At 38.7% G+C, this 25,910-nt stretch overlaps 2 protein-coding genes across 10 annotated transcripts; both read left to right on the top strand.

Moving 5' to 3' along the window:
- Positions 1-211: 211 nt before the first annotated feature.
- On the top strand, positions 212-4,187 carry bpgm (2,3-bisphosphoglycerate mutase). 3 transcript variants are annotated; one of them, XM_063876163.1, is made up of 3 exons: positions 212-364; positions 867-1,489; positions 2,359-4,187. In XM_063876163.1, exons 2-3 carry the CDS (start codon positions 889-891, stop codon positions 2,532-2,534), a joined length of 777 nt encoding a protein of 258 aa, XP_063732233.1. In that variant the 5' UTR covers positions 212-364; positions 867-888; the 3' UTR covers positions 2,535-4,187. The 3 variants fall into 3 exon arrangements, with proteins under 3 accessions (XP_063732233.1, XP_063732243.1, XP_063732251.1); XM_063876173.1 differs by having other exon boundaries at positions 281-364; positions 880-1,489; XM_063876181.1 differs by lacking the exon at positions 212-364 and adding an exon at positions 750-755 and having other exon boundaries at positions 880-1,489.
- Positions 4,188-5,143: 956 nt separating this feature from the next.
- LOC134882633 (caldesmon-like) lies at positions 5,144-25,732 on the top strand. 7 transcript variants are annotated; one of them, XR_010168182.1, is made up of 18 exons: positions 12,144-12,604; positions 12,975-13,078; positions 14,940-15,068; positions 16,078-16,393; positions 16,471-16,512; positions 16,595-17,245; positions 17,520-17,555; positions 17,712-17,779; positions 17,877-18,117; positions 18,216-18,341; positions 19,143-19,186; positions 19,291-19,369; positions 20,114-20,245; positions 20,328-20,462; positions 21,516-21,571; positions 22,029-22,100; positions 22,835-22,871; positions 24,228-25,732. XR_010168182.1 is itself a non-coding variant. In XM_063910456.1 (17 exons), exons 2-17 carry the CDS (start codon positions 13,005-13,007, stop codon positions 24,242-24,244), a joined length of 2,199 nt encoding a protein of 732 aa, XP_063766526.1. In that variant the 5' UTR covers positions 5,146-5,240; positions 12,975-13,004; the 3' UTR covers positions 24,245-25,732. The 7 variants fall into 7 exon arrangements, 4 of the variants coding, with proteins under 4 accessions (XP_063766551.1, XP_063766526.1, XP_063766542.1 ...); XR_010168181.1 differs by lacking the exon at positions 21,516-21,571 and adding an exon at positions 22,284-22,308 and having other exon boundaries at positions 12,151-12,604; XM_063910456.1 differs by lacking the exons at positions 12,144-12,604; positions 21,516-21,571 and adding an exon at positions 5,146-5,240.
- Positions 25,733-25,910: the final 178 nt, after the last annotated feature.

The following is a 25,910-nucleotide window of genomic DNA, read 5'->3' as shown; positions in this document are numbered from 1 at the left end:
AAACAAAGTTGGCTTACACTACTGCCTTTGTCTAAAAAAAAAACACCATGAAGCTTCTCCAAACTGTGAACACAACAACAAAACATCAACAGTTAGCTAAACAGTACCTCTTCAATTCATCCATGTTTAAGGGTCACTCCCCCCGTCTTTCCCTCCTTCCTCAACGACGTGCTTTGGCCGTTATTGCCACCACTCCTAATATGGGCATAACATTTGCCAAAGGTACAACCCACTTAATTTGGGCCATTCTGATTGGAGGAAAGGAATGTCAATCATCCACTGGAACAACTGCTGTACATGGCCGGCCAAACATTGTCAACGACTGAACTAGCTTCTTTTAGGTTGGATTTTAATCCCACACAGGGTAAGGTTACATTTTCACAATGTTATGATCGTTTTGAGATGTCACATTAAAGTAGTTTTGTTCCATACACGTCTGTCTTGTCCCTACCTTGGACTGAGCGGCCATAAAATACTGTATTAGCAACACGTCTATCCATCCTTTCAGGCTTGCTAATAAGCTTTGCAGCATCCAATGGAATATGTGCATACAGTAGTGAGCTAACGTTATCGTTCATTCAGTTATCATTATCTTGTGTACGAGCCTTTCAATAAAGCTAGGGATAGCTACTGTAAGGTTAGCCATCTGCCTTTAGCCTGTTACCCTTTTAAGACAACCTCTAACCTTTTGCTGCCACTGCCTCTAAAGTACCTTCTGCTGATTTCATATCAGATACTCAGACCAGGAACTTAAAGTGAGGCTAAATGCTGTTAGCTGGAGATTTGATATATTATATTACGATCATTTCACTTGTGTTATCACCAACTAGAAAACTGCGTTGATAATTTTTACTGAATGTGTGCAGGCTTCTGCTGCAGGTGTTTCGGATGTCCAAGTACAAACTGTTTCTGCTGAGGCATGGGGAGGGGGCCTGGAACAAAGAGAACCGTTTCTGCAGCTGGGTCGACCAGAAGCTGAGCGAGGATGGGCTGAAGGAGGCCCAGGACTGTGGCAGGCTGCTGAAGGAACAGGGCTACAAATTCGACTTAGTATTCACCTCCATACTCAGCCGCTCCATCCAGACAGCATGGCTTGTTCTGGAGGCTATGGGTCAGGAGTGGGTTCCTGTGATCAAGTCCTGGAGACTGAATGAACGTCACTATGGTTCCCTGATTGGCCTGAACCGAGCAGAGATGGCTAAAGAACATGGAGAGGAACAGGTGAAGGTATGGAGAAGAAGCTATGACGTCACTCCACCTCAAATTGAGGAGTCCCACCCTTACTTTCTGGAAATCTACAATGACCGCAGATACACCACTTGTGACATGCCAAAGGAGAACCTTCCTCGGGCAGAGAGCCTGAAGGAGGTGTTGGACCGGCTGCTTCCATACTGGGACAGCACTGTGGTGCCAGAGATAAAGCAAGGCAGGACTGTGCTTATTTCTGCTCATGGAAACAGCTGCAGGGCTCTGCTGAAACACCTGGAAGGTATGCTGCTATTATAAACAATGCTCTCTCAGCTTTTGTGATGAGTGTGTGCAGTAAATGCATTCAGTTGAATTCCACAACAGTTTCTGGACTCTACAGGCTGCTTTTTTTTAGTTGTCAGTCATTGAATTGTGAAGGGACTTATTTCAATTCCCCAAATGGAGAGTTGAACTTGTGTAAAAAGGCCAGGGAGTTTATGTTACATTTGGCTGTGGCTATTAAGTCCATGCTGACCTTTCACCACACTCATAAGATCCTGATACCAGAGGACACTTACTTACTTCACTCATAATGACTTTTACCTACTTGTATGTAGCACAGGATATGTCGGCTGGAATTGTGTTTTTTGTTTTGTTTTCCTAATCTGGCAACATGGCTTTGTTACGGCTTTCATTAGTCATCAAGCCTGTTGGTTGCCAGGCATGGGATGATATAAACATTTGAAGTCACAGTTTATATGGCGAAAAGAATTGCGATTCACTATCGACCCCATGATCATCAAATGATGCTAAAACCTATTTTATCGCCACTAAAACTCAATCAAATCCTGTTAGCTTGGATTTAGTTAAGAAACACATATTTCTTATTGCATTACACATGTGAAACATCAATTCAAACAATGTTAAATAAGGTTATAATAAAGTATAGGGTCCCCATGCATATAAAGTATAAATACATTTAATAAATAGCAACATGTTTAAAATGTGTCCTTTCTGACATGATAATCTTTGTGTTTTTTTAATCACATTCTATTTTATAACTAATTCTTACTCTTCATTGATAGCTTGCTAGAGAGCTTGTTCAAGTCATTTGGATATTCAGGATTATCCAATAATGGAATGTTGATATTACTCTTTTTATTTCAACAGGTATATCGGATAAAGATATTGCCAGCGTGACTTTACCTACTGGTATTCCTGTGCTGCTCGAGCTGGATGAAAACCTGAAGCCTGTGAAACCTCGACAACTGCTGGGAGATCAAGTGAAGATTCAGGCGGCAATTAAAAAGGTGGAGGACCAGGGAAAAGCTATACCGTCAACTTGAATGCACTAAACTGGCTGCAGCTCTGGGTTGCTCGCCTGTGTGCACTCCGATAAGGTCAACAGGTACTGTGAAAACTCTTGAAAAGACTCAAATAATAATAATTTAACATCAGACAATAACAAAAACCACAAAGGGTTGTTAATACATTTCAAAGGATAGGTGTGAAAATGCTGTACGTGTAATAGTGACCTGATCTGGATACAGAAAATGTGTCGCAGGTCAGACTGGTACGACAGGAGTAGGAGGAAGTACTGTACTGTGTACTGTAAATGCTTTGATGCTTGGCTGAGTTGGATTATGTGTTGACACTGAATTTAAGCTAACTGTTCCTACTTATGCCTGTATATTGGCCCTGAAGAGGTTATTTATTTATTTGCTTATTGATCTTACTATAAAGATTGATAGTAATTTGGTGAAGCTGAATAAAACTTGAACGTTATCATATCTGGAAGAAATTACTTTCTAAAAAAATGCCTTTCTGTTACATTGATAAGCTTTTGACATTCACTTGCATTAAAACATTTGCCTTCAGTATTCATGTTATGCTAAGATTCAGCTATTGTTCGTCACAACTTCTTTTAATAAGAATATCTTACAGGTCTTCTGTTGATTTAGGATTTAACCCATTTAGGCCTAAAACACCCTGAAAAAATGCCTGTAAAACCTATGGCCGATTTTAGAAGAACCCCCTAAAGCCTGAAGTGTTTCTGGAAACTCAGCAGTTGTGTCAAGGCCTACTAAATAATTGGTTTCTCTTCAATGGTAGAATGACGCAACAGCGCCCCCGGTTTTGATAGTAGAAATGCGGCAACGCTTTCCCGGCTTAAATGGGTTAAAGCACTCTGTTACCAAATATGACCTCATAAAAAATGGATAGCCAGATATTATTTCCATCAATTTGGTTAAGGTGAGCCACAGAAATGCTGAAAATATGCAACACCACTGAAATCCATTACTGTCCCCCGCATACTCTATGAGTTACTTATATTTTTTAATTGCCTGCACAGTTAATGTAAGCTACACAGCTAGGGTTGTTTTACTTTGAGGTTTATAAAGTGCATAAACGCAGGCAAAAAATAGGCTGAGTTGAAATCACTGGTACCATTTGGTATAAAAACTGGATTATGCTTTAGAGTATTTAGATTGTTTTACATGAATCCCCTTCCAGATTAAATGCAACAAATACGAATGGTGAGTATCATTTTTAGGGATACATTTAAAGATTTGTACTTGTTATATACAGGCACTATTTTGGTTTATTAATTCTAACTTATTATAATACGTTGATGTTCCTAATGTGATGCTAACATTTGTGTAATGTTACAAACCCCTCGAATCTTCAACTTTTCTCTTATTATAGCACTTTTGTCATCTCATGTTACAACTGTGTGTGGCACAGGCTACTTCCTTGTTTTGTATTGTGTCTCTTGTCTGTATGTGACTTGCACTTCTGTTTCTCTGTAATTTTTTGTACACTGGTATGTAAGGTCAACATGGGAGAAGAGATACGAACGAACATCCATTTGTAGATACTAAAAAGCAGAAAACACTGTTATATTTGTAATTTCATGTAAGACATTTTAATGTCTTCCCTGCTGTTCACACCTTACCATGTGAAATTGAAATAAAAGGGAATTCAAATTTTCCTGAAAAGGTTATTCTCTGTCATTTCTAAGCTTTGTTTTTATCAGACAGTTTTGCCTGCTCAACAGGAAGGTGTGTTTAGTGTTACACTCACATATACAGTAGAATGTGTGCTGCTAGGAGCAATACAAAACAAATTAAAAACAAACAACTATGCTGTTTGGGAAGATACAGATATGCCTGCAATTTGGATTGTGGTCGCCTTGTGCCCGCTGGAAACAATAAACAGCTGAGTCTGAGGAGTGGCTCCTTATTTCTTAACCATTTCTGTAATTTGGCCAAACCAATATTGATGAGCCAGGCAGAAACCCTCTAATTGGATGGAAACGTTCTTAGATGAACACAGTGATCTCCATGATTCTCATTCCCATCTTTGTTGCATCTATGATACTATGTACTGTATACTTAGCAAACCTGCATACACACCAGCAAGGAGGACTTAAGCCTGCTCGTGAATAGCTTGGAAACTTGGAAAAAAAATCATATTTTAAGGACACTTTTTTGTCAATGATTCAGAAAACTTGTGAGTTACATGCAGTTATTTGGTGGTGCAAGGGTTTATGTTCAAGTTAAAGACCTTTATTTGTCTCAGTAGCAAAAAAAACAACAACACTGGGCAAGAAGTATAACACAAAAGGCCACACAGACATTGCAGCATGCACATATTAAAACCCAAAGACAGTTTATATGTTAAAACCACTTAAATACAAGAGTAAAATGTAGAAAAGACAGCCCCAGACGTACAACGTTTAGTAATTATGTCAAAAAGACTAAGATCAAATCATTTTATAACCTACATCATATTTTGTAAATTGTGTATAAATGAGAGGAATCATTATCATTACATTTGAAAGACATCACTTAACTGAAACTTCATTCCCACACACACACACACACACCACACACACACACACACACACACAGCACACACACACCCATCACGTCTTTCTAAAGGCCTGGTGCAGCAGCAGCAGGCGGAGCTGCATGCTGTGCTTATAAACCTCTGGTTGCTCTCCCTCAGCTGATTTCCAGCGAGAACAGTCCCTTTGGCCGATCAACCTGGTAAGTTTGATGATGATGACGTGTGATGCTATCTTAGGCAATGCAGAAAAAGTGTGTTCGTGTTGTTTACTTTGAGCGCCGCATGAATCAGAGTTCTGTAATGAGAGTTGTGCAGATAATTGCTGTGACCAAAAAGTACATCATGATGGAGATGCATGGCTTGTTTATGACTTTTAGATTGAACTACTTGGTTTAATTAAGGAACAGCTGCTCTATATAAACCTGATACAAAGGAAGGGAACTACTACGAAACATTTGACATGGGATTTAAGTTTGATACCAAGTAAGCTCGAGTTGACCTAAGCTGTTGAAAAGTCATCATTTATTAAGCCTACGTATTGTGCATCTCAAATACAAACAGTTATTGGAGAACAATCAAGGATGAGCTACACCAAGAGATGTTAAAAGGAATTCATTGAATGTTGAAATGTGTCCTTCATACAAATGTGTGCACTGGCTTGAGAAATGTCACCATCATTCAGAGAAACAGCTGGACAGCATGGCATGAAAATTGCTGGATTCAGCTATAAAGCCTGAAGACGAAGCTATCAATCGGGTTTTTTTCAGTGAAATTTACCAACAATAATGAGAAAAATGTGACTGTACTTTGGATATAACTATTTTAAACAAACATTGTTGAGCATAAAATGCCAAACTTGATTGATTGCAATAATAGAAATAAATAGCATTCAGCTCACTCAACAAGAGATTCTTGGAAAATATAAATCTAGCATCAGTGAGTATATTTCTGCAGAGGGATCTGAGTTGGAAGGCACTTTATCCACATGGCATACATTAAAAGATATAGAGGCAGTGCATGCCAGAGGATTTTGTAAGCTGAAACATTTCATGCATTTTGTTGGCATTTGCCTCTGCAATGTGTCCTTGAGACTCAGCACTTGTATCTGCTCTGTCTAACACAGCAGTAAATACTATAATTTGACTTTCTGATCTCCAGTTTTCTGTTACTCAAACATTGAGCAGACCTCTGGTTGTGGAAAAGCTGTTTGGCGTAGTAGACATGCCAAGTCAGACTCCTATTCCTTAGATGGTATTGAAGATAAAGGCCTCAACCTCAGTGTGTGAGTTTATTACCGCAGACTCTTTGGGGACTGGAAATGTGTTTGGGTTTCCAGAGCATCCTCTCCCCTTTTTGGGTACATGAAATCAGGATAATTGTTTGTGCCGTGAGAGTGAAGACAGCTGTAAATGTACAGTGAAACGTTATTTATGAGAGATTTCAAGTGTACTGAACACACGGTCTTAAAACAACAATAGTGACATATTTAGCCGTGGTTAACTTACGTTCCCCATCTAAAAGGCTGCATCTTGCACACGCCAATGTCTGCTTTTTAAACAGTGGAGTTCAAATGTCTTTGTTAAAATTGGCCAGAAGAGGAGCAAATAAACAGAGATTTGGCTGCTGTAATGTTTTTAGTCTGAGTACAATTGAGTCTTTGTGACCTAAAAGTGTTGTGATCTGACAAAGAGGGGGGGCTGTCAGCTCTTGGATGTACAGGTGAGACAATCTCAATAAGAGAGGAAAGGTTTTTTCCCAGAAGTAAATTACAGGAGGTGAGCGTTAGTGATTCTGACACTAATGGAGGCATTCATCAGTCTGTCCTCAAATCTACATTTAAGGAGAAATAACATTCCTTACATCAACACTCAAATGATTAGAGTCGTGTTTATTGGTTTAAATGTCCAGCTGTTCCTATTCTACCGTTCAAACCTTCTAACAATACAAAATATCAAAGCAACTATCACTTTCCTTATTTCGACAGTATGTTGTTTTCTGCCTCCCAGTAACGCTATGGAAAGTTGATTATTAGAAATCACAATGGAAACAAGTTATTCTTGGATTACCACTTTGTTTAGCTGCAGGTATTTCCTAGAGTAAACCATGCTCACTGTCTGTGGCCTCGCACCTTGCCAAGCAGGGACACTACAACTAACACTGCCTGTGTACTTCCTTAAAAGGAGGCTGAGTATAACATCTCAGCTGATGGGATGCAGAACAGGGAGTGCACATAGCTGCATCTATTTCCATTGAATCCCTGGTAGAGGATGTAACTTAAAACTCAGACTTGAAATTTGATTAATCTTAGCCCCCTATGTCACCAGACTTGATATCAGACCAGACTCTTAAGTTGGTCTCATCGACAAAATAAAGCAAACAAACATTTCCACTTGTAAAAGGTACACCTGTCAGCTGTTGATGGACTGGTTGCTCCTTAAAACAAAGCTGAGCTGCACAGAGAGTCCTGTTATCTCTGCATAGAGATGATAAGACGCTTCCAAATCTCCACTTTACCAGTCAATTGGTTATCGACCAGAAAAACATTACACCCTCCATTTAAACCAAACTGTACACAAACATTTTAATGAGCTGTAGAAAAGGTCACCACTACAGTATGTTGTGGCTTGTAAACTGTGGAATGTGTATCCTGGTCGGGGACTTTTTCATACGTGACCATGTTTGGTCATGTGGAGAAAGCAGCTGTGGCTTTGTGATTGATTGCAAACGCCTCAGGAAACTGTTTATCTATTAGCGTGTTGAAGCACTTTCTTTATCTTTCAACAAGAACCTTGTCTGATTTTAGGCAGTATGACGACCTACATGTATATTTTGTGAACCATTGGCTTTATGACTAATGGTATAACTTCAAAGGTCAAATAACGTTTAGTATCAGACTAAACAGATTTTATATTTGTCATGTTCATATGTTACTTTCATTGTGCTGTGTACCTGCAGCTGGTTAAACACTCCAATTAAAACTTAAGGACATCTGTTGGCTTTTGAAATCTTTACTGGAATCAATTGCAGCATTATGTAAACAGTATTGGAGAACAAATGATTGATTATGATCGATTCACACATGCTTTGTCCAACAAAATACTTTTATTGTCCTTCGAAAATGAAACACACTTTAAACACTGGTACTGCCCAAGAAACATTCTAGCATACAATCCCCTGTAAAATGGCAATATATCAATGTTACACTTTCATTCAAACAAACAATATAAAATATGTGCGTAGGCTAAAGCTGTTGGGTGGATCCTGTGACCCAAGCTAAGTTAATCATCTGCTTGTGGTAGCTTAGTATTTATTGTACAAGCATGGGTGGTATCAATCTTTTCATCAAGTCTGGAGGCAGAGGCAGGATACTTTTTTTCTAACACCCACAGATTGTATTGTAATTGTTTCAAGATTGAGAGAGAGGCAGTTGTTCAGATTTAATATCCAGCTGCCATTTACTTCCTGAACATATCCTGACTGAAGGTGTGAGCCCTGCAACTTGCCAAATCAAATGTACTGTACATGCATTAGAAACGGCCTTTAACAGAACATAAAGCTTTCATCATTCTTCTTTTGATGTCTGATCAATACAATGGGAAACACTCTGAAAAGACGCCATCATCGAGCCAGTAATTACATGGCCAGACGATATACAAATAGCCCATGGTGTGTACACAATGCTGGGACGAATAAAGACACAACGAAGTACCAGGCAATTGATGTAATTATGGGGCTTTGAGTAGGAGGCTTTTAACGAGCACTAATGTCTTATTAGACTTATTATAACCTGTAGTGGACCACTTGAGGAATTCTTAGTCTAAATCCTAGATGGCTTCAGAAACAAAGGACTTAAACTTTGGCTTACTTTGATTTAAATACTTTCATTCTCCCAAAAGTAAACTGTTTCTTTTTTGGAGTCGTATCCTATAAACACAAATTATAGGTCATCCAGTTAACATGAGTATTGTACAAAATATGGTTCACAAATCAAGAACTATCATATGATTCATTGCCTTTGTATGAACTGTATTTGATCTTTCAAATTACAGACAACGCATCATACGAAACCTCATATATTTGGTAGTCGATCTCCCTAAATATACCAGAGACTTGCATGCTTTTATTAGACTCTCTTAAATCTGCTTTTTTTACTTTGCAGCCGTGGCCAGCACCAGATTATTGCTCTTGAACGTACTCCAGGTCTAATCTTCATGTAAAACAACTTGGACTGAAAGTCTTTATAGATAAAATACACAAAGACCATGCAAGTCAAATGTCAGGCTTAGAGTTTTTTTTTTTTCCAGTTGCAGCTGGTGTTTAAATATAAAAGGTTCTGAATGTGATGCAAAACATTAATATTGATTATAAGTGTCTCATAAGTGTTAGATAGGTAAGCCAATGAAAAGCTTCCGGTTGCGTGAGAGCAGGATGACCCTACAGAGGTTTTACAATTAAAAAAATGGCCAGCTTGTGGTGCCATCAGAAGGGACAGCTGACCCAAATGAAACAAATCAGTTACGGATGTGTGAATTAAAAACTGTCCAATTACAGATGTTCGGACAATAACAACCTATAACATGCTGTGAACATACTGTATATATAAAAAAGGAGCTTGAGTTTTTGACCATTGAAGGGAATTTTCTGTGTCCCAAGTGGGTACAGGCAGACAGGCATGCTTTTACATTTGGATTATATCAGTGCATGAATAATTCACACACCTCTAATCTATACAAATAAACTGCCTGGTGACTGTTGTGACAGCTGTAGTGTTGAAGTGATTATAATTCTGTGTGGGTCTCTTTGTGTGTATCCACGTTTATGAACAAAGTGGAATGGAGAGAGAGATTTGTCTATAGCTGCCAGACTGGGGAGTTTTTTAACTTTCGAAATATAGAACTTTGCCGGCACCCCTGGAGCCAGGCCAGTCCAAACAGGCCTGGATCACGGCTCTGACATGTCTGTGAGCGGGTAGCCTGCAGTTCAGTCTCTGCTCCACAGAGCCCATAATGCTCAGGAACAGACCAGCCTTTGTCATGAATTGGCCCCATACAGGAACAGCAGTGAGGGGGTGATGGATAACAGTATGTCTCATGTTTGACTGGGAGAGGAATTATGGGTAAAGTTTTATATCCAGGTCCTTGTTATATATAAATTTAAGGCATTATTCTCACCTTAGATCCTGTAACTGTAATAGCATAGTAAAATGTTATTAGGTGCATTATAAAAGGATTTATTGCCTAATAAAGCAAAAAAAAACAAACATGGTAAAGGTTTAAAAATGATACAACTGATGAGTTAGTTAAACCTTTTAAATGAGTTTGTAACTATTATAAACAATAATTACAAACACAAGCCTTTTTAAACTCTTAAGCAGTATATATAATATTAACTAGTTTATTGGAAGTGTTTTAAAAGGCTAATAAACCATAAATTGCTTTATGATTCTGTAATCAATGCTTTAATAGTCTACTTTTTCATACTTTTTATAGGAAGATGAGGATTTATAAGGACTTTTAAAGGCCCTAATGCCTATTAAACACTTATTCAAGGACTTGTATATGAAGAGTAACTGATGAATTGACAGGGAGCATTCTAGTTGCCAATGTCTTTTGTCAGGGGCCACACATAAGGGGCCACACATTGCCCTTGACTTGATAGTTGACTGGTGTTGACTTGCCGTTTCACTGCTGTACAGGAGAACAGAGATCACATAGCTGGAATACCTCCTATACCTTCGCTTTGACGGACACCTTGTGTAATGATGAGGGATGTGAGGGGAGGAGGGGGGTGAGATCTGTTTTTAACTCCTGCATCCTGCCTGCAAATATTTCTAAGCTGCCACGACACACCACTATTGTACTTACAATTCAGATTGTCAGAAGGCAGATATGTAATTGAGAGATCTCAAACCAACTGATTTGTCTTGAACATCATCTCTCGATGTTTTCTTTTGAGTTTTACCAAATATAACTTTTCAAAGCACGCTGACTACACATTTCACTGAAAACTAAAAATGTTAAAGTGGCTCTTGAGTCATTGGAAAATCCAACATATTTGGTGAGATCAAATTTAACTTTATTGTCATTGCACATTGTCCAATGAAATGCAGTGTGCAATGACAATAAAGTTAAATATAATGTAATCGATGAAGTCATTGTCTTGCAACCATCAGTGTTCATGAATATTTTTCATTCCCAACCAAAATATCCGAGTTTTAATAAATCACTTTCCTATTTGCCGGGGAGGCAAAGAGTGTCATACTTTTCCAGGAAAGCTTAGAACTGTTTTGTTACCCATGTAGTGGATGTTTTGGAAAAGACCTCTTATGGTCCATTCTGTTTGTAAGCCTTTTGACTGTATATGGTGCCGGCCAATGTAAAACCCAAACTAATGACCGACTGCTCTCTGCTGATAGGCTCCTCTTCAGATCTGAAGATACAGAAACCAAACAAAAGGATTATACTCAAGTGTCCTGCCTTATGACGCTGTATATGTTACATATTCTCGTGTGTAAGTGCTTGGGCTATAAATATGGCATGCTGTATTCAAGTGAGGAGAGAAAAAAACACTGACGATAAATGTGAGCCAAAACAATGTGTAGGGCGATAAACAACACTCTAACTAAAGGCTTTGAATTGGAGATTGATTGGTGTAGACGTACAGTGAATTAAACATACTTTGGAAGCTTTAATTGTTACTTTTATTGCACAGTTTGTCATGTCTGATGTCAGAGGAATGTCCTGGAATAGAGACCCCCACTAAACTCTTCAGACAAAAAACAGTGCTTTGATTGTGTCTGCCACATGGATATATGAGCCTCAATCTCTCATTAGGTAAGAAGGTCAGGTAGTTTGTTTATTCTTTGGCAGTGTCTATTGATCGATTACAAATCCTGTAAATAAAAGGATGAGACAAACACAACTTAACCAATAATTATTTTTGAATTCTTTCTCATAAGATTAGCACCAAATTCACTCCACATAAGCATCACGTTTTATGGGAATCTGGACAATTTGATTGAACCAAATTGACCAAGAAAATGCTGAATGTTGGAGATGAAGCTTTAAAGACACCAAAATAGGAGTAGTCTGGTTTACAGGTCGAAGTCAACACTGCAGAGAGTGTTTACTTAATGTCTAATTAGAAAAAAACAAATCAAAACAAATGAGTGCTGGCTAGTGGTTACGAGAACCTGAATGGACAGGTGGTTAAATGGTTTATCGGTTTATGTACGATCAATTAGGATGTATTGCACATTTGGTAGCAAAAAACCTTTAGTACATCGGAAATAAAGGGATAAAGCAGGATGAAACAAGGGAAACTGTTTGAGAGAGTCAGACGGCAGGATTCTGGTTGAGGAGGAGGAGGAGGAAAAAGGCTGAGAGAAACAGAGGGGAGCAGAGAGGCAGGCGTTTCCTTTTCTGGTAGTTACAGGCGCTGGAAGAACCAGCAGGAATTTTTTTGTGCTGCAAAAGGGCTGAGATATAAACCAGACTGTAGATGTTGATATATGACGAGAGGGGAGACACCGCTGTTCATGGACTAAACTTCAGCTACTGCTAAGGTAAACCAACAGGCACTGTAGTGTTTTATGATTTTCTGTCATAAAGCTGTCTTGGGTGGTCTCCTATCCTGGGATGTGTTACTGATTTTTAGATAATTTATTGAATTATGAATGTTTTAATCATTACCTTGAGGTTTGTTACTTAGTATTAAAGCTGTGAAATTACCCTGATATTAAACTGAGATTCATCTAATTGTTGTTGAATCCCAATCTAATAAAATGCTGCCATATGCAGCAACTTTCAAGCATCTCTTTCTTCTTGTGGGACATTGATCATCACAATTGCAAGATAAATCAATTGATGAGTGATTTTTTGACAGTCAGATTGTGCAAAATTCATCTCTCATGATATGGTAAATGTGTCTTTCAGTGAGAAAGTGAAGATAATCTTTTTGGAATCATGGACGATGACTTTGACCGCCGCATGGAGCTGAGGAGGCAAAGGAGGGAGCAGATGCGCACTGAAACCGACAAGTGAGTTACCCATCTAAGAGTTAACAATCGTGTGGAAAAAAACATAGAAAAGCTCACATTAACGGACATGCAGAATGAAACCAAAAAGGCATTTTTTGACATTCTGACTTAAATCTGACATTTGCAGCTTCAGTACAAGGTGGTTAAGAGTTTCAGATATAACCTTTTACTGTTATCATGCAAGGTCAAGGAGATAGGTTGAGGTTTACTGTTTGTTGTTGAATTTCTGCACGAGGTAGAGGGGTTTGTGTGTCTCCACATTGAGCAGCAGAGTGGAGCAGACAGGTTTTTGATGATGCTTGGGTGATGACGACTTAGAGATCTACCTTGCCTTTTCACTCATCAGAGCCAGGATGCTGATTGACACTCCCTGTTGTCTCCCTCCCTCTCTCTCAGATACATATATTGCTGATTTCCACTCTGTGGGTCTGAAGTTGTCAGTTTGACTTTAGTAAGTGTATCGCATTAACTGATAAGAACAAAAGGAAACTGACCTGCAAAGATGTTAAACTCTATACAAGCAGGTAGGTAAATGAGGGAACTCCATCTGAGCATCTTAAACAGTTTCAAATCCACAGGTTTGGTTTAAACTAGTGTCCAACTGTTTTAGGAAATGATTTAGTCTATTTGTTTTATATACTATATTCATAATGTTGTAGCTTTTTTTTAGCTCACACTGACAAGTTGGGGATATCAGCAAGTATCAAGGTGTGGTCGAACACATTTTGGATTTGGTCCTTCTATTCGGTTTGTTAAAATTAAAAGAACATCCTCAATTTCGACTTTTATGGGAATAAAGTGAAGATGTCAAAGCAATCCATCACAGCTCAACCCATTATTTTCTGCCAGTTCAGAAATAACTTGATCTGTTATCAGATGTCCTATCAGAGCTACAGTGGAAAATAAGGCATTCCTAGCCATTTTTCTCACAGTCTTGCAGCCAGCAGTGCCAGCAGTGCCAACAGTGCCAAACCAGCTGCCCTCCTCTTTGCAGCCAGAGGAAATGCTGCAGACACTGGAATGTTTTCAATGCCATTTTTATTTCAGCTTGATATATTCTGAACACTTCAGACACAAAGTTACAGAGAGTAAAGTTGTTGGACAAGATGCTGTCATCATATCCGTCCCAAGCATTTATCGTGTCTCATAAAATGTAACTGCAACATTTTGACAGCAATCTCGCAGCAGACCTCCAGCTTTAGGTGGAGTAATATCTATCTAAATTAGTTCCTCTATGATTTGTGGGGATTACCCATGCAATGCCAGGAAAAGCTTTGCCTGAGGATTTGATGGATTTCTGCCTCGTTGGTTTCAGTTTGAAAGACATAAAGGACTCTTTTGTTTCTCATCACCTCTCCATCTAACAACATCTGTAAATCATTGTGTTGTGGATTGAGGAAGAGCAGATGGAAATAATGCTCTATCAATGGACCATGTTACGCTCTTTCCATGCTTCATAAAGCCTGATAATGCTTGGAAAGATATAAGCTTAGTAATGCCAGGAACATGTCAGGAAAGTAAAGTCATCTGTCCGTCTCTAATTAAAGTCATTTCTTAAATTAATAAATGCCAAGGTCTTACGAGGACATGACAGTGTGGCTCATATCAGTGCTTCCAAACCTAAATGTGAGTGGTCAATATTATTTTTCTTGTTTATATTATCTGTTCAGGTCTTTAAAATATCTTAAAATTAATGAATTGACTCACATTTCATGTTCACACAAACATCATATAACTAGAAACTTTACTGCCACTTAAAAGGGAATAATTCAATATTTACCACCATGTATTATTATGTTCTCAAACATGACATTTCAGTTGTCAAATTTTCGAAAAAACAAAACTATTTGTTATATTTCAGGCCGGATTGCACTAATGATGATGAGGAAGAGGAAGCTCGGGAGCAAAGAAGACGAGCGAGAGAGGAGAGGAAGAAGGTGATGAGGGAGTCAGAGGAGTCCGGAGAACCTGAAGTGATCGACACCAACAGGTAGCCTAACATGTGGACGAAGGTCCTGTGCAGAAAGCAGACGAGGGATACAACAAGTGTAAATTGTGCGGTACGACAAACCGGCAAAGTTTAAGACAACATTTAAAGGGAATTGACAAAGAAATAGAAAACTTGTATTCTTTCTAAAGAGCTCCAAACCATAGCAAGATATTTGCTGTAATTTGTTGGACAGTAGAGAGGTGTTGCCGGGTGGAGATTTATGCCTCTGAGCTGGGTGGATTTACAGGTTGCTGCCCTCTGTACTTGATTATCCTCAGTTATGTACAGGACCAAGAGCTTGTTATAAAGGACTTACAGAACAGAAGAAGATCTCTAATGTGTTTGTTGATTTGTTAAATATTAAAGGTAAACTATGCCACTATATAGTAATACATTGATATTTAGCTGTCAGTTAATCTGTTGACCATAAAGCAGCAGCTATGACGGATCTGCTGTTGCTACGTTACGTTAGCTGCTGTACACAACAGCGTTGCTAGCTAGCCATGCTAAGCCAAGCCTCCATCAATACCCCCAAAAAAAGCTGCTTATAGGCAGTGGTGAAAGTAGCCGCCTAATTAAGTACTTTAACTTTAATGAAGTCCTACTTAACTACAATTTGAAGTCAATCGTACTTTACTTGATTCATTTATTGTTATGCTACTTCACATTTCTACTGCACTTACATGTTGACACACTTATTGTTTATTTACTTTATAACTTCAATTCCTTTGCGGATTTAGATTTTATACAGAATATATTTAACTAATATATTGTGTTCTACTATAGATACCCAGCACTTAATTCATTAAGTATTCAATATTATGTATTATTCCCATTATACCAAGTGTGTAACTTAACAGCTTAAGAGTCAACATTAAAGACAGAAAATATTCACACCCAATCATAGACTTGGCAAATGGGGACACTTGATCAGACAGAACATTTAATTACTACATTCAAATTCCAACTCCACTGTTATCATGAACAAGTGAATTTCCTGTGCTTACAGTGTGACGGAGTCCTCCACCGCAGGCGAGGATGGTGAGGCTGCAGATGACGACCAAGCTCTGCTGGAGCGCCTGGCCAAGAGGGAGGAGCGCCGGCAGAAGAGGATGAAGGAGGCTATGGAGAGACAGAAGGAGTTTGACCCCACAGTCAGCACCACCAACGGCACTGACAGCGCACTGGAGGAGCAGTCCTCCATCAGCAGCAGCAGACAGCAACATACAGAGGATGAGGAGGAGAAACCAGCTGAAAAGGACGTGGCAGACACTGACATGAACTCCTGGAGAAAAGAGGAAGAGGACAATAAGGAAGAGAAGACGGTACAGTGACAGATGTGCAGATTCAAGAGTTTAGGGTGAGATTATTCTGGTTTCACTTATTTGTTTATTTATAACAGGAATCTGTTGAGGAATCAAGAACAACGAGCACAAGAAATGAGGTAAGGTCTCTTGTTTTAGCTTTCTGCAACCTTCATTTTGTTAATTGACGTGCATTAATTGACATTTAACCTTACTTTATAGGAGGTGATTGAGGAGAAGGTAGCAGCAAAAGAAGAAGAAGTAGAGCAACCCAATTTAGGGAAGAACGATGCTGAAGAGGAAGCTGTTCCTGATGCCGACAAAGAAGAAGAAGAAGAAATAAAACTGAAAGAAGAGAAGGAAAGAAAAAGGAAAGAAGAAGAGGAAAGGCAGCAAAATGAAAGGGATGAAAAGCTGAGGATAGAAGAGGAGGAAAGACAAAAAAGGGAAATGGAGGAAAAGCTGAAGAGTGTGGATGAAGAAAGACAGCTTAAGGAGGAGGAGGAAAATAAGAAGAGGGAAGAGGAACGACAACAACAAAAAGAAATGGAAGAGAGACTGAGAAAGGATCAAGAAGAAAAACAGAAAAAGGAGAAAGAGGAGAAGATGAAAAAAGAAGAGGAGGAAAAACAGAAAAAGGAGATGGAGCAAAAGAAAAGAGATGAAGAGAAAGAAAAACGCCGGAGAGAGCTGGAAGAGGAGAATAAAAAGGATGAGGAGGAAAAGCAGAAGAAGAAAGAAATGGAGGAGAAGAAGAAGAAAGAAGAGGAGGAAAAGAGGAAAAAAGAGGCTGAAGAGAAGAAGAAGAAGAAGAAGGAAGAAGAGGACAAGCTCAAAAAGAAAGAGGCGGAAGAGAAGAAGAAGAAAGAGGAGGTATGAGATTGATACCATACCGTACTTCAAATCCTGAAGTAGTTCAATAAAAGCGTTAATGTTCCTGTTGTAATTCATCACAAATCAAAATGCATCAGATGAATCAGCACTTACATATACTATATCCAGGCTTTATTCACAATTTGATATGATATATGATATGGTTTCATGGTGTAAACAGATATCACTTGTTTTAGATGGCTTTTTTGCAAGATGATGTGAATCTAGTGTTTTATTTATTATTTAAATGTAATATTTCTGTCCCTGTTTGAAGGAGGAGAAGCCGAAGAAATTTGGATTCAAGGAAAAGGTAAAACAATTTGTCATAGTTTACATTCATACATCGTTCACCTTTTACCCTTATTAGTTATTTGGTCTTTTATTTTGTTTACTTCTCGGTGTGGGAAGTGTGAGGCATATGTGTTTGGATGTTTGAGGGTATATTTCATTTCCCCCTTTTCGACAGAATGAACCAGCCAAACTGAACACAGGACTCTTCGAGAATAAACTTAAGAAAACAGAGAAGACATCAAAGTAAAGTTATATTTTTCAACCCATTATTATAGTTTTTTCAGGAACAAGTACGTTTTCTTTAATACGTACTGATCATTAAATTATTTCCTGTGAGCAGTGTTCCCTCCACCAAGGCAGACGACCTGGAGCGTCAGGAGGCCGAGCGTAAGCTGCAGGAGCTGAAGCGCCGGCGAAACGATGCAGAGAGCGAGGATTTGGAGAAGATGAAGCAGAAGCAGCAGGACGCAGAGGCCGAGCTCGAGGAGCTGAAAAGGAAGAGGGAGGACAGGAGGAAGATCATAGAGGAGGAGGAGAAGCAGAAGAAACAGGAGCTGGAGGACAAGAAAGCCAAAGAACAGGTGAGGATGGATTTTACAGTCAGGGATGAATCAGTGATATACTCCACATTGGGTACATTGGATTTGGTTGTGAAAGAAATGTGTGTTTTTTTTAACAGGAGGAGAGGAAGAGGATGAAGGAGGAGATAGAGAAGAGGAGGGCAGAGGCTGCAGAGAAGAAGAAACAGAAAGACGAAGAGTCTCCAAAACCTGTCTTTGCTATCAGTCCCAAAGGCTCCTCAAAGGTGAGTTTGGTAAAAATTCTAAAAGTAATTTGACCACCACAAACACATTTTAATTTACCTCCATATTTTGTTGGGATGGAGGCAGAATGCTCAGTATGTATAACTTAGCACTTTTAAAAAACAGTGAAGCATACTTCCCAGTACAGACATTTTTGGAGCTACATTTCTTGCTGATATAAATCTTTGTATACAACTCTCTGAAAAGAAATGCATTTTTGAAAATATTTGAAATATTCCATAAATCTTGTCTTAGTTTATAGCGTTACATTTCTCATTTATTCCCCTCAGATCTGTCTGTATTTAATATAGGTTGTCTCCAAGTGTAAGACATGTTTTGGGGTCTTATGTGTTTTTTCTTCCGTAGCTCCCATTTAAAATCCTCTATTATTACTCATATAGGCCTGTTGTTGGTTGACAAGTATAAAAAACTAAGTGAACTGGCGTCTTCGCTGTTGTCCTATGTGGTTGTTTTTGTACAAGACCATGACTTTAAGAGGAATGTTGAGAATTGAGTGTATAAATCTACAAGCACACAGGAGGTATAATTCATTATGACCAGCAGTTCTCAGTGTGTGTGCGTTTGGTGTGTATCCTGGCTCCCTCTCAGCCAAACTCTTCAGTTCAGTCACTCAGGCACTTAGTGAATACAGAGAGAGCTTCTCAGGGACAGACTGCTCTGCCTCTCAGTCAGAGCGTCTCAGAGACAGGAAGGAAGCCAGGGCAGCTTGACCATGTAATTATTTATTTGTGAACGTTAACTACAGACTAGTTTATAAACTGAGACCATGTTGTTTTTTACAGATTGGTGCGAAGGCAGAATTCTTGAGCAAATCAGCCCAAAAAAGGTAAGAGAAAAATAAAATAAACAACATATCAAAAATATTATTTAACAAGGCACTATTATATTGGTGATCAGCACTGATGTCCCATGTGTTGTTCATCCACACAGCACCACAGCCAGAGTGTCTCACTCTCCAATTGTGTCCAAGATCGGCAACAGAATGGAGCAGTACAACTCTGCCATACAGGTGAGACTCATGATGCACGCTCCTCAGGAGATTCTACTCAAATCATCAATGTCAAAATACTTTATGTAACATGTATTTTAGAAGTAGTTTTATCATCAAAATGTGCTCAAAGTATCAGAAGTACTAATCCTCCACACAAGAAAAACACCCTGTAAATAAAATACTTTGATATACTATATAATTATGACTGTAGTTGACTGACATCAGTGTGTTAAGAACATTTTACTGCTGTAGTTGGTTGAGGTACAGTTGGTTTTAAGATAGGTCTGAGATGACTAATGAAATGAATGAAAATGAAAAAGAAAAACACAAACCTTCCAACTATTTGTTGTAATAGTTTCATTTAAATCAGATACTGTTAGATAGTTTAAAGAGGAAATGTGTCTTTGGTTGAAATAATAACATTTTATTAGCATATATAACAAAAATACACAATCACACAAACATAACAATGTTTATTTTATCTTTATATTCAACAATGCATTTGTATTGTATAATTGTTTAATGAAAAACCTTAATCCATACAGTTATTAGTAACTCAAGATCTCAAAAAAAAAAATGTTTTAATCATTTTTGGACAAATTGTGATTAATTTCTCCTGAAAAAAGTTAATTGGTAAGTTAGACAAAATGGAAAAAACTCAAATACAAGTTCATTAAAATTGTACTTTCCACCATTGCTCCCCAGTCAATGTAGTTGTTTTCCACATGTCAAAGCAGTTAAATCCATCCTCTACTTCCACAGGGAAACAAAGACGTCAAATCTCCTAAGTCTCCGGTGGCTGATATTCCTACAGGAGGAGCTCGCAGCATAAAGAGCATGTGGGAGAAAGGAAACGTCGGCGGCTCCTCTGAAAGTCCAGCCCCAGCCAACAAAGTGAGAGAAAGACACCAAGAGAGCAGGATAGAGAGGTTTACTGATGTGTGATGTGTGTAGTTGAAATGTCTCTTTTTCCCAGGATGTGATTGGTATAAAAGGAGGCGTGACCGGACGTGTCAACAGTTGGATGGCAAAGCCTCCAGAGGCGGAGAAGACAGCAGCACCTGCACCAACAGCAGCATCACCAGCAGCAGCAGCAGCAGCAAAGCCAGCAGTAAGACCTCGTAAATCCTCCTCTTTGTCACGCACATACACTCTATTGTGAATAAGACACCAGTGTTACATCAAAAGAGTAAGCCGTTGATATTCTGCACACGCTAATGTGCTCATTTGCACATCAACAAGCCAGTCTTTTGTTGGCAGTATATACATCTGAGCTCCAGGGCTGGAGAAGTTTGCTGCCTGGAGTCTAGTGACACCACATGGAGAGTTTACTTCACAACATCTGCTCCCAAAGCCCCAACTCTCTTTTTTTAACACGTGTATTTCAGCCTAAACATGTGGAAAGTCATTGTATAGAAGACTATTATACTCTTATTGTTGGACAGTCAAACTACAAAGCTGATCAGGAGCACTTGTGAGTGTTTGTGCCAGCTGAATGCCAACATGCCTCCTTGCAATGCCATTTCTTCATTGCTCCATACATCAATCACTTCAGACAAGATTATATTACAGCCATTGCAGACCAGACATTTACTTTTAAACAGTCATCTTTTGTATTGGACTTACTTAAAGCTTAACAACCTATATGTTTTAATCTCACAGTCACTCCATGTTTAAAGTCTCCTTCAAGCAAGGGCAAAAGGTCATACCCTTCATATCCCACCCAAAGACATTGTTGTGCTTGTTTCACAACATTGACAAAACTAATGAACAATTATGTAAATTAATTTAGTTTTATATTATATGGCATGGAAAAATAAAAGATTCCTGTTACTTGGCAGACACCGTGTCCCCTTCTTAAAGTAGGACACCAGCTGCTGATCTCACTAGGTCTTCTGGAGACATTATGTCCGCATGCAGGAGCATTGCTGAATGACGTGTGACATTGTTTCAACGTCAAATTTATGAGCAAGTTATCTTTAGTGTTAGACGTCTTGGCCAGCAGCAGAGGAGTGGTTGTAACCTTGGCGTCACTTATGCAGCAACACCTCCCCCTGATGGGGTGAAGCTGCACAGCAGACTGTTTTCTCTTGTTTGTTTACTCTGTTGTTTAATTCTCTTCCGCCCTTTCTGTCCTTCTTCTTATTGCACACTTGTTTCTCAGCTTTCCTCACTTAAACTTCTCCTGCTGTTCTTTGCCTGCTCTTCAAACTGGCGAAGGTACCATTTCCTACACATTTTACCCTAAATACTACAAATAGTCAGCATTATAATACAAACTAAACAAAAAGAAACACATAAAGCCTGTTGTGTAAAGTAATAGTATAATTCTTTGGTATTTAACTTGGATATGTTTTCATTTGCAGTCCACTATCTTTACTTAAAAGCTTTAGTGACTTTGCAGATTCTGATTATAGGTCAAAATAGTACAACAAATATATCTAAATGTTAAAACTGCCCTAACTTTTAACACCTGTGTCATTACGGAATGCTTATACTGTAATGTATCATATTGTGTGTGTTGCATGTATGTATATGTATGTAATTCTGAAAAGTATCATTCTGTGTCATTTAAATAAGTGCAATTTGCTATTGATACTTTTCCTGTACCTGAATATCATTTTGTATACAGGATTTCTTATTGTGACAGAGTATTTCTGCACTGTTTTTGTGACAGGAAGTGAAACCAGGTGACATCGGTAACAAGCGTGGCATGTGGGAAACCAAGAAGAGCTCCACACCTGCAAAGGTAACACACACACACACACACACACACACACACACACACACACACACACACACACACACACACACACACACACACACACACACACACACACACACACACACACTCACCTATACTTTGAATAATACGTCGCTAATATTTTAAAGGCTTTACAGTGAAATGTTCCCGTGTGTTTGCTTCATTCAGTCTTCCAAATAGAAGGGAGAGAGAGGTAATTTCCCGATCTGTGGTGACATAGCACAATGCACGTTCCACAGGCACAGAGTGGTTGATTGTGTGGTGTTATCACGGTTTTCATGGTGTTTCAACATGCATATGATAGGGTCAATGTTGGTCAGATTAAAAATTTAGTGGGTTGTGTTGTATTACTGTCATTCCTGAAACTGCAGTGAGCACAAGACATCGGTCATCGCGTGCATGTGCTTATGATAGAACACTGTGTTTGATGTTTCTCAATTCATTTCTTCATGTGAGAGATCCTAACAGCATATAAAGCAACATATCTGATGAGTGTGGAATACTCTGCATCAAGCACATTGTTTATACAGTAAATAGTTATCATTATCACATTGTACACCTTTTTTAAATGGGGTTCCTTATGCCTTAAATTAAGTGAAAAAGCCGTTAATCCCAGAATAAATTGATGATTAGTTTTGACACCATCAACTGATAACATTAGGCAATACAAAATATTTGGTTTGCGGTATTTGTTGACCGTTTTTCCTTTGTGTTTACAGCCGGCAGTTGGAGTCAAGAATAAGTTTGTCACCAATGGTAGGTTTATGTGTGTGTATTCTACTTTAAAAAACAATTTGTGAACACATAATATACAATATAATGGTATAACACATTCTACTGCATGATACATACTTTAACTTTGACATTAAAGGAAGAGTTTGATAGTTTAAGAAACACTTGTTGACTTTCTTCCCAAATTTAAACGAGAAGATCAGTCCCACACCCAGAGGTGAGATTGGTATATCTTTATCTTACTCGGACAAGAACGGAAATAAGCTTATGTTCAATTTTGGATGTCTTTAACTGGTATCTTCATATTTGGTTATTTCTATTTTTACTCAATTAAAGAACCTGAATACATCTTCCATCACAAACTGTTAATGTGCACATACTTCATGTTAAACCAGGGTTTATTTTTGATCAGTGCTGGAGGAAGCAGAGCTGAGATGAAATGTCTCTGTCCTTCAAACCATTTTTTGAACAAGGGGAGGGGGGCAGGCCGTGACGGATTTACGACCCACTGTGGACTCATACCCACCACAGCCCACCAACCTGCCTTTGTGCCAGAGTAGCTGCTCCCTGTAAATCAAATCTGCTGCAAGGGATTTTTGGGCATAGGTTCAGCTCTGTGGTACTGTGGTCTATATTTAAAAAAAAACCTTCACCCTGACCTTCTTTCCCAGTTTAAAGAACCTTCTAGCCTCCTGGGATTGCTCTCGTGTCTTTGCCCTGCACTGTTCACCCTGTGCCACCTGGGCTGTCCAACACTGCGTTGTTGGCGAGTTGTTAGACATACCAGAGTGCAGCTGCTTGATTTTCACATTACAACCTACTGCTGAAGAGGATTACTAACCGTTTAAGCAACAAATAGGACTCCATCACCTGGCTTATTCACTCAGTGCTGGTGATAAAGATATAACATGTGCATCAAAAAAGCATTAAACATCCGCTGGTGTTAGTAGAGTTAAGCTGTCTCTGTTCTTCGTGTTCAAAAGCCACTGTTCTTCTGACATTAAGCTCGCAAAGCTTGAGCCTGAGTGTGAACAATAGGAATGGAAAAGTGTTTGTCGAGTGTCGGCTCCAACCCTAAATAGCGATCCTTGTTTGTAACCTCTACACTTCTTCATCAGAAATAGACCACAGAGGAATGAAGTAAAGGGCAAATGACAAAGTTATAGCTTTCAATCACACGGGCAAGTGTCTGACTAAGACTCTGCACATGTACATACAGCATATGCATTGAGAAGAATGAATGTAAGAGCATTGATTAACAGCCCCGACTAAGCCTATTCGACACCTCATAAAATTCGAGAAAATATGCAGTTTTAAATGAAACCCTGACATATGCATTGACTTACAGATTTTTAATGTCTGTCTCTTTCTCTCTTTTAGCGGGCGTAAGACCTTAACCATTTAAATCAAGTCTCATCTGACCAAACACAAGGCTATGCCACTGTATGTGCATCCTTCAACAATCCTGCTTTCCGCATGAAGCTCACACCAAAGTGAGGAGAAGACAAGGGAGCAGGATGAGTGATTCCAGCATCCAAGACTCCAGAGATTTTTCCTCAAACGTTTAAAAATATGAACGTTTTTTATCAGACTTGACTTGATTTTTCCTCAGAATTTCAAACATGGCATAATTAGTTATCGTTTTCAGGACAAAGAACCACATGCTTCTAGTTAATGTAGTATCCATCTGTCTAATCAACGTTACATATTTCAGATGGCTGATCTTATTGTCATGTTTTGCCAATATAGCTTACCCAAATAATAAGCAATTGTGTTTTATTGTCACTATTTTGACTCCCTGTGATAACCAAGGCTGTTTAACGTTCATCTCACCGCTTGGGTTTGAGTATACCGATATGGATGTTTGAAGATTAGCCTGTATATAAAAGACTCATTTGTACTGCATCTGTATCGCAACGCAAATCTTATCAAGGGTTTAACAGTAGAAGCTAATGACATCATTGATTATTATCAGTGCTGCTGATAATATCAGTTATGATAACAGGTTTTTAGGTTGCCAAGCTATGATGATCAACTAATGTTTTAGCCATAAGGATGCATGTACTCGACAAGTATTAAATGGATTGGGTGTTTCCCTTGGTTGTTTTGTATCCCCCAACCTTGCATTTACAGCCATCACTAGCACATTTTTTACAATACTTGAGTTTATGACCAAATCCGCTGTACCCTATTCCTATGAAATGCTAATTAGCATATGTTAGCTTGCTAATGACAGCCTAACACAGCAGCTAGCAAGCTTTGCAGGGCTTTTGGACTACAGTTCATTTATCAACAATGTATCAACATTCAAAAGTTTAAAAAAAGAAATGAGCACCATTAGTCACACAGTGTAAGAACCCTTTTTTAAAAAGTGCCTTATTATTATTATTAGATGGTACAAATAAACCTCCCACCTCAGACCAGAAGCTAATATAGCTGCAGCAATGATAACACTGTGTGCTAGCAGTTTGATGTTACTGTCAGCAACACTTGGGCGTGTTTCCTTTTGTTATAACTTGTGTTTGTATAAAAATCACAGTGATATCTAATACGAGCACGAACAAAGTCTATGAATGCGTGTGTAAGAGGATATGCACTGTAACAACTATTCAGTGACCAAATGCAATTCTGCAGCTTTGCTTTTCTTACATGCCACTAACAGTTTATTTGCATTGATTTGCAACAGTGATAAAGGTTTATAAGGCAATATGCACTCAGTTTTAACAATGCCTGTCATGCCTTGAAATTGTCCCTGGTGTTCCTGTCAGTCAACAGCACAATCCTACCAAAATAAATTGTCAGAGGTGTATTGCTTCATCCTAATGTTTGAAATAATTGTTTGTTCTTGCTTCAGCAATAAAAAAAAAAGATCAATAAAAAAGCTTTTTATAGTCCTGTTGCTTTGTTCTTAGCGATTGATGGGAGGAATGTTGTTTCATGTCCCCTCTAACAACTTGTGAAATTATGGAGTGTTGAAATGTGGCTGGTGAAAGCTTGAATGGATAAGTGACATTTTACCAGGTCAGGAATGTACCTGCAGAATGTGTGTGTGTGTGTGTGTGT

Source organism: Eleginops maclovinus, chromosome 2 (assembly GCF_036324505.1).
Source record: "Eleginops maclovinus isolate JMC-PN-2008 ecotype Puerto Natales chromosome 2, JC_Emac_rtc_rv5, whole genome shotgun sequence".
In the NCBI taxonomy this organism is placed as follows: Eukaryota; Metazoa; Chordata; class Actinopteri; order Perciformes; family Eleginopidae; genus Eleginops; species Eleginops maclovinus.
The sequence above is the reverse complement of the archived record's forward strand: the minus strand, read 5'-3'. Positions and strand labels throughout refer to the sequence as shown.

Coding starts and splice junctions, on each gene's coding strand:
- LOC134882633 (XM_063910456.1), top strand. CDS start 13,005: ATGGACGATGACTTTGACCGCCGCATGGAGCTGAGGAGGCAAAGGAGG. Junction 15,069..16,077: donor GAAGTGATCGACACCAACAG/GTAGCCTAACAT, acceptor CTGTGCTTACAG/TGTGACGGAGTCCTCCACCG. Junction 19,370..20,113: donor AGTACAACTCTGCCATACAG/GTGAGACTCATG, acceptor CTACTTCCACAG/GGAAACAAAGACGTCAAATC.
- bpgm (XM_063876163.1), top strand. CDS start 889: ATGTCCAAGTACAAACTGTTTCTGCTGAGGCATGGGGAGGGGGCCTGG. Junction 1,490..2,358: donor TCTGCTGAAACACCTGGAAG/GTATGCTGCTAT, acceptor TTATTTCAACAG/GTATATCGGATAAAGATATT.